We start from the raw sequence: 14,120 nt of genomic DNA, 5'->3' as shown, positions 1-14,120 counted from the left end.
CAGCCATTTTTCTGCCTTTTGTTTGCAAATTTAATTGCATATCAAAGTCCCATAGTGTGAGCACTGAGCATCATTCCAATTACCTCACAACCACTCACACGTTTGGTTTGTTGATATGGAGGTGGTTAACATCTAGCTATTGGGAATTTTTCATTCTGATCAGAATTTTTAAAAAGATCATCATATGAACTTTCCACCAGATCAGACATGAGTATAGTACGACAAAAGTGTGGATTGAATTTCCATGAGTGTGGGACTGAGACGGACTCTGGTTACAAGATGTAACCAGCTCACTTCCAGGAAAATGCAAATACTCCATGCTGTGCAAGGGTTATGCGCTTTTCATTCATCTGCTCCGACTTTTGACATGAAATAAGGTGACTGATGGACATGAGCTCTAATTTCTTTTCAAAATTAAAATGATTAATACAAGAATGATTTCACAGGGGCATTAATACTCTATTGGTTAAACTTGCCTTCTTTTTAAATTTGCCAGTAGGTCTTTTTTTTGGACTACCTACAGCATCTTTTCAGAAGTTTCTTCCTGTTAAAAGGGACTTTTTTCTTCCCACAGTCACCAAGTGCTTGCTCATAGTGGGCCATGGGATTGTTGGGGTTTCTTTCTAAAATTCTAGTGCATTTACCTTCCAATATAAATGTCTTTAAGTGTCTGCTGTAGTGATTTAGCACTACATGAATAAACCTGAGTTGAACTGAATACGATTTGAACCCCAGACATCATATCCACTCAGAGCTGATGCACACATGATGAGCCAATGCAAAGCTGAATAAATAGCCAAAAATCAGGAATAATGCTATAGAATATCACTGCAGTTATCAAACTGAAAGTGAAACTTGAGACATAAAATTGCCACTTTTATTTACCCATCACCTCAAATAACAATCCCAGCACTGACAGTCTGTTAGTGTTGTAACAGTTATGTTTATACTGTTGCTGGTCCTTTACCTTTTTCCTGTCATAGAGAAGTCATATAGGCAACATGTTTGGAGTGTAGAGAATTGAATGTTAAAAAAAACAAAAAACAACTAAGCGCTGCAGCCACTGTTAGTGCTTTTATTTTATTTTTTTAATCTTTTTGCATTTTTCCAACCAGACACAAACGCGACCAAGAATCCACCTGAAGGCGCCTCGTAGCTGGCAAGGTTTGACAAGGAGGTATCTGAAGCATTCCATGCAAAACAAAAGGACAGGTTTGTTAATCAGTTACAGACTTGCTCCCTAGTGCACTGTACCCATTTACACAAGCCAGTCACACTAGATTTCTCAAACGCAGCCACCTGCATTTTTCGCACAGACCGTCACGCCTGAAATAAAACAACAACTGCAGTCTCCCCATTAGGCACCACTGCCCAGGCTCAGTCATAAAACAAGCCTTAAAGTTTACAAGCCAAGCATACCAGGGCTTAAGGATGTGCGGAGAACTTGAAGCAAATGCTTAAATCAATTCCTCCGATTCAACATAGTAGTTTGTTTTGGGGGTTTTTTTTTTAAGCTCTTGTACTAATAATGTAAAAAATGTTTCATGTGCTACTGATAGTTTGGATTTTAAAAAGGAGTTCATAATACTTGCACATTCCTGTTTATAAATCCCCCTTTATCCAGCCATTGAAGTTTAAGGTTACAGAAGACACTGAAACGAGAAAACTATTTCAAGCCCTTCTTCTCAGTTGCTTTGACCTTTGGGAAGAGGAAGAGGAAACGGGGGTGTGGGCAGGGGAAGTGGCTGTACAGTATGAGGGGGAAAAAGAAAAAAAACCCAACCAAACACAGCTGTGTCCAAGTTCACAGGCTGGCAAAATATGCGAGCCTTTTACTTAACTTTAAAGCTACACTCCATCATATGCTGCTAAAACAGTAGATATCTGATGCATCTTCATATGCTCGACATCTGTGACCAGGAAGTGCACAAATACACCAGCCAAGTCGCTCAAATTCAGTTAAAAGGTGACTGCATTTCTCCATTTGTTTCCTATGAGCCTTTTAAATGGGGCAGAAGTGCAGATTTTGCCAGATTCATCCTCTGAAGTAGGACACAGCAGCAGTGAACCTGTAATGACCCTCTAAGAGCTTAGCCAGACAGTCAGAATAAACAGAGAAGGGTGGGTGTCATGTGGCTGTGTCATCCACACCCTGTGTCACATCCAAGTGATGAAATGGGTTTGGGAGTAAGAAACACACACACCCAAATGCAAGGGCCTGCATGTAAATAACATTTCTGAAGCCAGGGACAGTCACTGGTCCTGATTCCAAAAGCCCTGCCACACCACACCCAGTCAAGCCCCAAAACACAGTGATTATGTAATGCAGACTCACAGCCAAAACCTGAAGGATAAACAGCATCGCTCTATCATTGAGATCTGCAGACGGTGCCTCTGATAGTCTGCCTTACTTACTGCTTTGCCAGGTGGAGAGTGAGATCACCCCATGTGCAGAGATGCAAATATGAAAACAGGCCTTGATGGTAATCTTGGAAAGAAACTACTAAGCTGGCAGTGCCAAGAAAACAAAGGGTGCACGGTGCTTAAAATGACTGGGGAACTTAACGCATGAATGGCAAAGTAAGATTCTCAGATGAACGCCTAAAGATACACCACATGAGGAAAAGAAAACACAAGATGCCCACATATCCAACTTTGCACGCCTGGTTCCAATTTTACCTCCCCAATAGTCTGGTTTAGAGTTTCTGGGTGATTTAAACGCCTCAAAGGGAGCTTTAATAACACCGATTAGCAGAGGGCCCCGTCGTTCTGCCTCGCAGAACAATAGCGTGTGTACGCCAGGGAGGCTGGCGTGAAGCTGCTCAGTAAACTGAATCTGATGCCAACGGAGACCCTGTCAAACAGAGAACCTGGAGCACCGTACATCGGGATAAATTTCACCCCGAGACAGAACGGCACACCGGAACCACCGCCCAGCTCCGTGCTAACGTTTCACATCCATCATCCCATCAAGCTACACACCGACCACTCCACACCACAAAGAGGGCGTCTGGCTTCAAAACAAACGCTGCTTTCTTCATTTAAGAGATGCTAAAATAAAACAAAGCGGGTGAGCCCTTCTAGGCAGAACTGTAATTTTTAAATTTAGCAGAAAACTGTGCAAAGATGTAGCTCGCGGCAGAAACGTTACAGCGTAGTAAATTGTCCGTTACCTTTCAGCCGTCGTTAAGACTCCCGAGGAAACAAACAGTCGGCCCCTTTCTGCCCCGAAGACGACGCGAAACGCACTAAATATGCAGGCGAAGCCGTATATTTTACTGAACTAACAATAGAGCCGCGCGTTCAGTGGCGGGCGTCCCTCCTCGTGTCCTTCCCTTCACGTTTGAGCAGCGGCAGGAGGCGACGGGCTGCTCCCCTTAATGAAGGACGGACCCGAAGGGGAGGAGTGGCGGAGGAGTCCGGCTGCAGACTGAAGGCGAAGCGTGGCGGTCATAAAAGAAAACGCAGATTAAATCTCACCGCCGGCCCAATCAAAGGCGCGAGCCCCGGCGGTTATGCAAAGCAGGAGTGACGTGGTAGTCAAACCGTGTCCCTGTGTGAGCGCGTGACTTTAAAATTGGAAATCAAGGTGGTCCGGGAGGAATTCAGTAGTGCTGTGCGATGCTACAAATTTTGGTATCGATCCGATATCAAATAAATACAGGGCCAGTACATAACAGTGTGTCATGACATATGACATGAGTCATAATCAACTGGCAAGTTGTGAACACGTTTTAAGGCTACACACACACACACACACACACACACACACACACACACACACACACACACACACACACACTTTTCAGGGTTGTTTTTGTTTTTTTGAGGGGGGTGGGCTGGAATTTAAATGTGCCTGTTTTTAAAGGACTTTATGTCAACCTCTTTTTAAATGTCCTATAGGGATAAATAAAATATATTCATGTTTGAGATACATTTTTTCATTGTTAATAAATAACACCATTCAGTAGGCTATATACGGAACTTAGAGGAGAGAAACAAAGTATCGATCCTTTCACTCTAGTATCATCCACTACCAATACCAGTGTTGGTATTGATACTGTCAATATTTGGATCAATCTGCCCACCTCTAGAATTTAGCCCCTGCAAATTTGTGGCTTCAATAGCATTGCTTTGTCCTGCAGACACACACATCTTTCAAAACACAAGCACATGCTCTGACCAAGCTGAGATAACCTTGTCCTTTTTCCAATTTCATCCTCCCTAAGCCAGGATAACAAGATGGAGTATCTCCAGTTTGTAGATACGACCTAATCCTGCTGCTGCACAGAGTAAACAACAGGAACCATATCAGATTAAACTCCTCTTATAGGCCTTATGCACAGCATGCCTCTACCTTGTTTTATCATCTTTTCCCACAACTGTGGATAGAGAAAATCTTTTACCCCCAGATTTTTACTCATGAAGCTCCTCTGTGAAATATTAATCTTTTACTTTACTTTTTCCTATTCTCTTGTTGATTTTGCTTACATTTTTGTGTAATTTTCACCCTATTATTGCACGAGATAGGTGAAGAACAGAGTGCAGGCAGGTTGGATCGGGTGAAAATTTGTGTCAGGAGTGCTTCTGGCTGAAGAATAGCAGCAAGAGTGAAAGGGAAGGTTTACAAGATGATATCGAGACCTGCTATGAAGTACGGTTTGAAGATGGTAGTCCTGACACAAAGATGGGAGTAACTGGGAGTGAGCAGGATGGACAGGATTAGAAATGAGTAGATCAGAGGGACAGCTCAGGTCGAGCGCTTTGGACATGTACAGAAGAGGGAAAGCGGATATACTGGAGAAAGGATGTTGAACATGGAGCTGGAAAGCAGGAGGAAAAGAGGAAAACCTCAGGGAAGATTCAAGGATTTAGGGGAAGAGGACATCGATGTGACAGAGAAGGATGTGGGGATAGGGTGAGAAGGAAGGAGACGAGCCGCTGTTGTTACTATGGGAGCAGCTTAAAGAAGGAGAAGAAGAATACGAGTTGTTTTTGTCCTTTTAAATTCAAGCTACAGTTCATTAGGAGCCAGCGGTGATTTATTCAACCAGGAGTTTTCCAAGAATCTCTGCTTCTCCGCGGGGACAACGCCACTGAAACTCTCTGCCTCAGATTCCTTCACCCACATGTTTGCGATCTGTACTTAAAACCAAAATTCCTGACAAAGAACTGCAAGAGCTGCACAACAGGTTTGGATAGTTATATCCAAAGAAAGCGAATAAGAGATTGAAATTGTTAATTATCTGTGCTCACACTTTGGTACAGTGTCCACCGCCCTATGGTACGAGCCCACAATAGGTTTTAGACGCGTGCTTTTATTTTCTTATCACAATGAGACTTTGAGCTGCAGCTGCAGGCTCAGTGAAACACTGAAAAGACCGAAGGATACAAAGACGAGCAAAATGGGTTTGGACAGCTGACATCAGCTGTTGTTTTCTCTTATGAGCACGGAGAAAGAATGAGGTTATTTAAAAAGAGAGGCCGTGGGTAAAGAGAGAAATCTGAGTGAAGAGGAAGAATGAAGGTTTAGCAAAAAAAATCCTCAGCCTTGGACTCGCTGGTGTACAAGTTCTCACTACACTTCGATGGAGACTGAGAAACAGAGAGAGAGAGTGTGTGTGAATCATGTGTCTCTCCATCCCTGCTCCTTTCAGGACTCTGGCAGTTGTTTCATCAGCTGCCTGTCATCCTTTCCAGTCGGGAAGGGGCCCTGCGCCAGAGCGAGGGGGGAAAACCCAAAGCTCCTCCAAAAGTTTAACTAATTCTTATTTTAACTCGTTGCCTCCTCTGAAAGCCTACTAGAAGTAACCCTTGAAGTTCTTTTCTAAACTGAGTGCTTTCTGTCATAATTTCTGCCTCATTATAACACAAAACGACTGGGTATGCATCAGAGGTTAGGAAAGGTGATCTCTCTCTGTGCAGCTGCCCTTGGAAACTATTTTAATGGTCATCAAACCAAATCTTTACTGATCTGTACTGAGGTGTCAAAACTTGCCATGGGAGAGGTCGTTCAATGTTGTGTTTATGGAGGAAAGCGTTAAGGAGATTTATTCACTTCCTGTTTTTTTTATGCAAACTGAAACCTAAAAACCGAAACGATTTTTAGTCTCCATCTTTTAGTTGCATGAACTGAAAACTAATGGAATCCATCATTATTTCACAGGACTTAAAAAAAGCTGTTATCCCCACACATCCTGCTCATCCATTTCAGATTGATCATAATGTTGTTACACAAGGGTGTGGCTCAGCGGTTAAAAAAAAATAAAAAATCCTTAACAGAATTAGGATAGACTGAGAATTTGAAAGGCTTTTATGTACACACTGTCTTGTTTTTAAATCTGCTTCTTTGCTGTGGTCTTCACTCACCCATCTGCCCAAACACCTCACAGTAAGGACAGCTGCACACACAAAACAAAGCTCCCCCACACACAGAGACACACACGCTGACACACCAAACGGAACTCAGGCGCTGATACAGATTGAGTGACACGGCGCGTAAGATGAGGGGGAAGGAGACGGTCCTCGCCGCTGCCACTGCTCCTGCTGCAGGCCTGCGTTTTTGATCTGGGATGCTTTGTTAATTTAAAAGCCTGTGAAGTTCAAACGACGAGTCACAAATGAACAAGCGGCATCAAACTGGGATCAACAAAAGGACCACACCTGACAATAGCATACTGCTACAACTGAGACCATTAGAAGCTTTTGGAAAGACGATTTTCCCTCTGGGCTTTCACTGAACATCAAAGGTGCTGAGTGAAGTAGTCCTACACATTCACACACATCAAGTGGAAGAAAATAGTGACAGCCTCTAATCCAACAAGATGGATGGGCCATGTTTATGAGAGACATTACACTGTGGACCTTTCCTTCTGCCTTACACACTCCAACACGAGGCACCATCAGAGCGGTTGGCTACATAATGCATGATGATATTAGGTTAAGTGGGTGGAAGGCAAAGATGGGCTACATGAGCTGCTGCCAAAGCTTGCTTAGGACGCTCAGCAACCAGGAAATGAGCTCATGTGTTCTCTAACAGAAGAATTGCAATCTACCCTCTCTGGAAGATCTTTTTTAAGAATTACCCATCTTTTCATTTTCTTCCACTTATCGAATTCAGGGTCACAGTAAGGGTGGAGCCTATCCCCATATGATAGGCTGTCATAGGGTGAGAGCCAGTGTACCCCTTGGACAGATCATTAAAACCCATTTTTACTCCTTGGCTTATGACATAGTCTGAACCTGACTTTATTGTTTTAAATGTAATTTTAATGATCATTTTATACTATTATTGTTTTTGCTATTTGTGCCAATTTTATTATTTTAAATGTCATTTTAATTATCATCTTATTTTTTAAAATATTTTTTCTTTATTTTATATTATTTATATATTTTTTTAACTTGTTCAATGTATCATTTCTGGCATGTCAAGTGTACAGCACTTTGTGCTGGGGGCTGATCTGAAAGTGCTATATAAATAAATTGCTTGCTTGCAGTCTATCACGGGGCTAACACACAGACATGAAACCATTGATTAGTTACTCGAAAGCTAATTTAAAGTCACCAATCAACCTAAAACACGAGTCTTTAGAACCTGGACAGAACATGCAAACTCCACATAGGACGTTTGCAGCCAGCTGGTGGATTTTAACCCCAGACTTTGTTTCTGTGAGGCAATGCAGTCTATTTTTGAAGACAGAACCATTAAGTTCCAAATTTGGATCAGTAAATTGTTCATACAAATCCATCAATAATTTTGGATAGAGGAGAAAACCACTAGGACTTCTCCATTCAGGAAGTTGGACCGAAGAGCCAGAACCATTATCAGTGACTTCTCACACCCTCCATCACAGACGTTCCCACCAGCTTCTGCAATAGCTTTCCCCCAGGGTCATCAGACTTCTGAAATCAAAATGAAGACACGCCACAACTCCACAGGTCATTTTTATTATTGCACTTTGTAGTATTTTTGCTGCTATACATTTAAATATAGTTCTTTTTTTGTTTGTTTTTTTAAATCCTGTGTTGTACCAGTTGGAATGTTATTTTATCCCTTGTACACTTAGATTTCAATCTTATTGTCATTAAATACACACTAAGTGTAGCTTTTGAGTAATCTTGGTAAAAATGTCCACACACACACACACACACACACACACACGATCATGCAAGGTTGCGTGAATCACCATCCCGACACATGAACTACTTCCTCCCTCTGCTGATGGTTAGGTGGAACAGCAGGAAACAGCTTGTTGACTTAGATCAGACCAGGAAAATTTAATCAGTAGTTTGACAAGTATGACAGGTCACACTACGTGTTGTCCCTCACAAGTACAGTTCAAGTGCAGGTAATTCATAAAAAACAAACACAACAACACAAAACAAAAATAAGATAAAAAAAAACTCCAGGGAAACACAAGATGCAACATTTAAAGTTATCTATAATTTAGACATGTTGTCCATGGAAATCCAAAGTCCATCTGTATATTTAGCTTACAATTTACTCTGCTGGTGTTTCAGGCAGAAAATGAAAAGGCTGAAAAAAACATCTTATACTTCATTTACCTACTCCTCCCTGACCCATAGCTCCTCTCTCTAAATGGTATTTGGAGTCCAGACTTAAAAACTCCTTAAACTATTGTGCGTTTTTTTGCGATAAAAAGACAAACAAACATACATTATTCAAGTTTCTACTAAAGATCAAGTCAGTAGGCAGCAGTTAGAGAGATCATTATGAAGGCAACAAACAACAAAAAAAAAGCAGAACAAGCCACTAAAACAGGACAATCTGTTGTTTTCTTTCTTGTCATCTCTCCCAAACCAGACTCTGCTTTACTTAGAACTACTTATTGTGCTTAAAATAAGTCAGATCCAGTTTGCTAATGGTCATCAACGCAGTCTACAAACAGGGGTGCAGCACTTTTGATAGACCGAGTTTCTTTTTAATACTTCAGCTTCATTAAAAAAATGTGGGTCTGAAGAAGAAACTGCAGCCAAGGTCAGGCAAAAGCTAAGTGCTTTGTTAGTGAACGGTTGCGTCCCATTACCCTGATCATTACTGAAAGAAAACGAAGCAATAAAAATGAAATAAACTGGGATCTACATTTGAAGGCAACATGATGCAGCACAGCCGCCGCTAATGACACTGGTCGAAACTTTATAATAAATGTGCAGCTCACAAAGAAAATGAATCAATTCCACGCCGTACGCCCATCTGCGTTTCCTGATATGTTTTGGAACTCTGTAAAAACAATCACATGGGGGATTTTTTTGTCCTGCTCTGTTTAAATGTCATGTCATGATTCTCCAGCTAGCAAATTAGCTTTGGCTAATTTAAGAGATATTAGATTATTTAAATTTTTAAAACGAGTTCTGTACAATAAAATGTTGCTGAATATGATATAAATATCTAATTTTAAGAGTCTCCTCCTCAGGAGCCAACCGATTTGAAATACTTCAAAAGTAAAACAAACAAAAAACAAAACATAGACAGCACCAAAGAGTTCCTAGTCTGGGTGAGCATAAAATACACCAGATATATTAAAAAATACTGAATAATGTTTAAAAAAAACACACTAGAACCAAGAGAAATGTCTGTGCAATAGCCTTCTTCGATGCTGCTGTTCATACAGAGGAAAAGGCCCAGCTCTTCATCTGTTCCACGTTTCCTCTGCAGAGCGCAGTTCCAGCCAATCGCAACTCCCACTTTGGAACAGTCGTTTGGTTTGACCCAGATACACGGAGACACCGGGTGTTGGGTGGATGCAGTGTGCCCCACTGGTCAGCAGGGGAGGCTAGTGAGGTTTCAGAGATTGGTGAGGTTGATTTCAGTTCACCAGCAGGACATCTTCATACGTGGTTGTTCTGAGGGGAAAATAAGGTTTGATGATTTACTACAGTTAGGATGTTTAATATTATTATCTCTGTAATTACAGTTTCTTATGGTAATATTTACGGGACATATTTTAACAATTTTAACAAAAACAACACGATATTCACGGACGCATTTTTGACGTGATATGATGTAGAGTATTGTAAGAAAGCAACTTTCACCACAGCAGGAATGTTTGATTTAGCAGATTTTTGGTTTAAATATTTATTTTTACAGTGGTTGTCATTCCCAAAAACTCCAAAGGCATCCGTGTCTCTTCCCAGGACTGAACCTGAACCGGGTTAGGTTGCGTGTTAGGTGATTAGGTAAACCACTGCACTATGTTATTAAAAAAAAAATCGAGCTGAAAACTGTATTATGTTTTTAAAATTAAGGATAAAATATTGGTGTGTTCATAATCATGTATGCAACTTTACGTCTTTTTCAGTGCTGATCATTTTAAGGATTTTAAGGACCTAAATATGCTCCCTCTGCTGGCCAAACTAAGCATTTCTTTTAATGTTAAATATGTGTTCAGGCTTTTTTATGTCTCTAATTTGTGCCTTCTTATCTTGTTCCTGAGCTATAACCTATGAAGCAAAAGTTTATTCGTTGTGGAAGTGTTCATCTATAAAAGGAGGCACAGCACAAACCTGAAACACACACATATCAGGAGGAGGACTCTTAAACATTTAAACCCCCATCCCTGGGACTAAGATCATAAAGAAACAGTAGTTGGGATTTAACAAAGTAACTACTGTTTGCACTTTGATTACCTCACCTCCTCTCTCTGTTCACATTGCATGGTTCTACTGAAGGTTTCTTCCTCTTAAAAGGGATTTTTCCTTCCCACTGTCGCCAAAGTGCTTGCTCATGGGGGGGGGGGGGTCATCTGGTTGTCGGGGTTTTCTCTGTATTATTTTAGTGTCTTTATCTTACCAATTAAAGCACCTTGAGGTGACTGTTGAGTAAATTTGGTGCTATATGAACAAAATTGATTTGAATATGTGTTTGGAAAGACTAAGACATGAGAACAGGATACCAGGAGAACTAGATGTAAATAGGACAAAGGATGTATAAAAGTGAGGAAAGAGAAAATGACCTGATTTCCTTCCAGTGTGCTTTGTCAGAGCCTGATAATTAACACCAGTATAAATGGTAGAGAAATATAGTCTTTCTCTCTCTTTTTCTCCTCATCAGCAGCCAAAAATGTAATCAACTAACTTTGCGACATAATTGTGAGGTTGATATTTTTGTGCTGTCAGCTTAAATTAGGGAGTCAGACTTCGCAGGTTTTGTGGTTGTTTAATAAAGCCCGCTGTCGCATTTATCTGCTTTGGTCTTTAGAAATGTAGCATTATGTTAATTTAATGTATATGTTTAAGCTTTCAGGGGGGTCACAGGAGACTCACTCACCTGTCACAGCAGCAGAAGAAGGAGCAAGGTGAAGTCTCCAAACCTCTGAACTTCCCAGAATTCGGTGCATCTGTGCACTCTGCTATGAAGGCGTGCAGATCTGTTATGTGGATTGGTTCTTGGGTTTGATGCTGTGGAAATCAACAACAACAACAACAAAAAAAAAGACACTACTGTTACTTTTCTGCTCTTTATTTGTAGTCCACAGTAAATACAGAAGCAACAGTTTGGATGCTACGGTGAGTTCTTTGTAATGCAGACTGAGTGATTCTACACATTGTAAATAAACTGATCCTTTTTATAGGCAGCGATTTCCTACCTTGATGGTCTCGTACGCTCCTGTGATGAGAGCGATGAACAGAGACAGCACCATGTAGATGAAGAGGGAGATGAAGGTGTACAGGTAAACCTGGCTAAACAGCCACACTAGAGGACTGGTCTCCTGCATCTCTGCGAACGTCACGAACATGTCGTCGCCGTTAATGAGGGAGAACAGACACTCGGACACCATGGACAGAGAGCGGAACTGTAAATATATAAAAAAAAAAGGTATTTTAATTATCAAAGTTAAGAGAAAAGGTCAAGTTTTTGAAAGCAGTTTAAAAGTCAGAATAAACTGTAGTTCATGTTTCTGTACCACTGATTTACTCAGTGGACGGAGAAATGTCCGAAAGAAAGAAGGAAGTCCAAAACTGTTTAATTATCTTCTCTGTTACACAACTTAGATATTATTGCTGAATGGCATTTGTGTGGCCTACTAAAAATAAATTAAAATAGGCACGTTTTGTGTGTTCACATTTACTCATATACACCGATCAGGCATAACGTCATGACCCCCTGCCTAAGATTGTGCTGTTCTCCTTTTTGCTGCCAAAACAGCCCTGACCTGGTAAGACACCACCAGACCCCAGCACATGTGCGCTTGAATCTGGCACCAAGCTGTTAGCAGCAGATCCTTTAAGTTTTGAGGCGGAGCTTCCATAGGTCAGACTTGTTTTTCCAGCAAATCCCACAGATGCTGGACTGGGTTGAGATAGGGGGAATTTGGAGGCCAAGCCAGCACCTCAAACTCATTCCTGAACCCCGTTTGCTTTGTGGCACCACCCAAGGTTTCCCAGCAGAACATTGCCCAAACATCACACTGCCTCCGTCAGCCTTGCCTTATTCTCATAGTGAGAATAAGGCAAAGGCAAACACCTGGCACATTTAAATCATGGTGCCAGGTGTTCCCCAGGTAAGTGACGCACACACACCCGGCCATCAACTAGATGTGAAAAAAAAGATGTCATTCACGAGACCAAGACACCTTCTTTCATTACAGTTTGCCATTTTTCCTGCTTCTACTGCATCAACATTCATATCCCACCCACTATCAGTTATTCACGTCACCTGTGAGTGGTCATAATGTTATCCCTGGTCGGTGCAAGTGAACTAAAACTTCGAAAGGAAAACTTAAAATTCCAAGGAGTGGAAACAAGTTTTTGACATTGAGTTTTTCCCACATTTAATTCACCTTGACATGGTATGGTCCCAGGACGATCCAGCCACAGAAGCAGTAGCCCAGATAGATGGCAGCCACACAGCAGCAGAAGCGAATAACATTGGGGAAAGCTGCTCGAAGTGTCACGATAAGGATCTGCAGCAGGGAGGTGCAGAAACACAACACAGATCAAATTACAGTGTGAGAGAGGCCAGAGACACTAAATTAAATGGCCTTCTACATTACATCAACCCACAGGAGGAACTTCTCACTTTCTCACAAGTTATTAAATCAGCAGCATGTAACAATGTTATCAGAAGCTGTGCACCAGCACATCTGCGACTTACATTGTACTTCTGGAAGAATGTGAGGTAGCGAATGACTCCCACCCACACTAAGAGAGTGGAGGTTCCCAAAAGGATGGCACAGAGGTCATAGGAGGATATATTCTGTTGGGAAAAACCCAAAGGAATCGGCTTTTAAAAAAAGCTAAGACTACATGTACATGTTAATGTGTGTCAACGCTAAAACAAAAACCCCCAAAACTAAAGCTGATATTAGACCTTTGTCTCGATGCCGATTTTGATGAAACTGCCAGTGATTGTGAAGATGTCACTGATGATGAGGAGGATATACCAGCCGTTAATAAACTCAAGCCGGTCTCCCCAGCACACTTTACGATCTAGCGTCGTCTTAAAGAACTTCACAAACTCCTGCAGAGCAAAGAGAAAGAGAGATTAGCCATGTTTACACACATCAGTAGAATACAATATCGTCACTGATTTTTAGAATTTATTTGATTCCGATTCGCAAGGTCCCAAACTGATTCGAGCCACAATTTCGATTCAATTTAAATCGGGAAATTTTGCCTCAAACAGTCAGAAATATTATAATTCTGATCATTTATCAGTACTGACACTTCATCAGAGGTGTGAGCATCACAGCAGATGCGTTTGTGTCAAAGTAAGTGAGGAAAAAACACAGAAGAACATGAAGGAGATTTTCTTGGCCTGACTTTTTATAGCAGACAACTTTGAAAATATTCTCCAGTAGAACAAAAACGGAAGAAAACCATGACTCAGTATATGAACCTGATGCTGCTGAAGTGAAGCAGAGCAAAGTTACACAGGTTTTGAACAGCAGAAATGAGGCTTTCTTGTCGGAAGTCATAAAAAAAAACCCAAACCAAACCAAACAAAAAAAACCTAAACAGTGGCCGACAGTGCTGTACACAACGGTAGACTGTTGGGTAATAAGGAAGTGAAAAATGCAGAAAATTGAGCTTTTTAGATGGGAAACTGCTCTCAAATTAAACTGAGAGAGGGAGAGAGAGAGCTCTGTACGAATCGGAAT

General features: G+C 41.3%; 2 protein-coding genes across 3 annotated transcripts in view; both read right to left on the bottom strand.

Moving 5' to 3' along the window:
* Positions 1-3,522, bottom strand: part of prr36a (proline rich 36a) — a 31,873-nt gene extending 28,351 nt beyond the window's left edge. For both annotated transcript variants that reach the window (XM_005736243.1, XM_005736244.1), the window contains exon 1: positions 3,174-3,522. The gene's annotated coding sequence lies outside the window, so the exon portion shown is untranslated. The remainder of the gene's footprint in view (positions 1-3,173) is intronic.
* Positions 3,523-8,257: 4,735 nt separating this feature from the next.
* Positions 8,258-14,120, bottom strand: part of mcoln1a (mucolipin TRP cation channel 1a) — a 24,213-nt gene continuing 18,350 nt past the window's right edge. Inside the window, exons 4-10 of the mRNA XM_005736325.1 lie at positions 13,999-14,009; positions 13,331-13,480; positions 13,115-13,216; positions 12,801-12,923; positions 11,607-11,813; positions 11,288-11,418; positions 8,258-9,864 (exon numbers count right to left, since the gene is read on the bottom strand). Coding sequence (XP_005736382.1) covers positions 9,828-9,864; positions 11,288-11,418; positions 11,607-11,813; positions 12,801-12,923; positions 13,115-13,216; positions 13,331-13,480; positions 13,999-14,009 — 761 coding nt within the window. The 3' untranslated portion in view covers positions 8,258-9,827. The remainder of the gene's footprint in view (positions 9,865-11,287; positions 11,419-11,606; positions 11,814-12,800; positions 12,924-13,114; positions 13,217-13,330; positions 13,481-13,998; positions 14,010-14,120) is intronic.

This window comes from Pundamilia nyererei, unplaced genomic scaffold (assembly GCF_000239375.1).
Source record: "Pundamilia nyererei isolate P.nyererei 1_Seehausen unplaced genomic scaffold, PunNye1.0 scaffold00068, whole genome shotgun sequence".
NCBI lineage: Eukaryota > Metazoa > Chordata > Actinopteri > Cichliformes > Cichlidae > Pundamilia > Pundamilia nyererei.
Note: the sequence above shows the minus strand (reverse complement) of the source record. Positions and strands in the feature narration are given on the sequence as shown.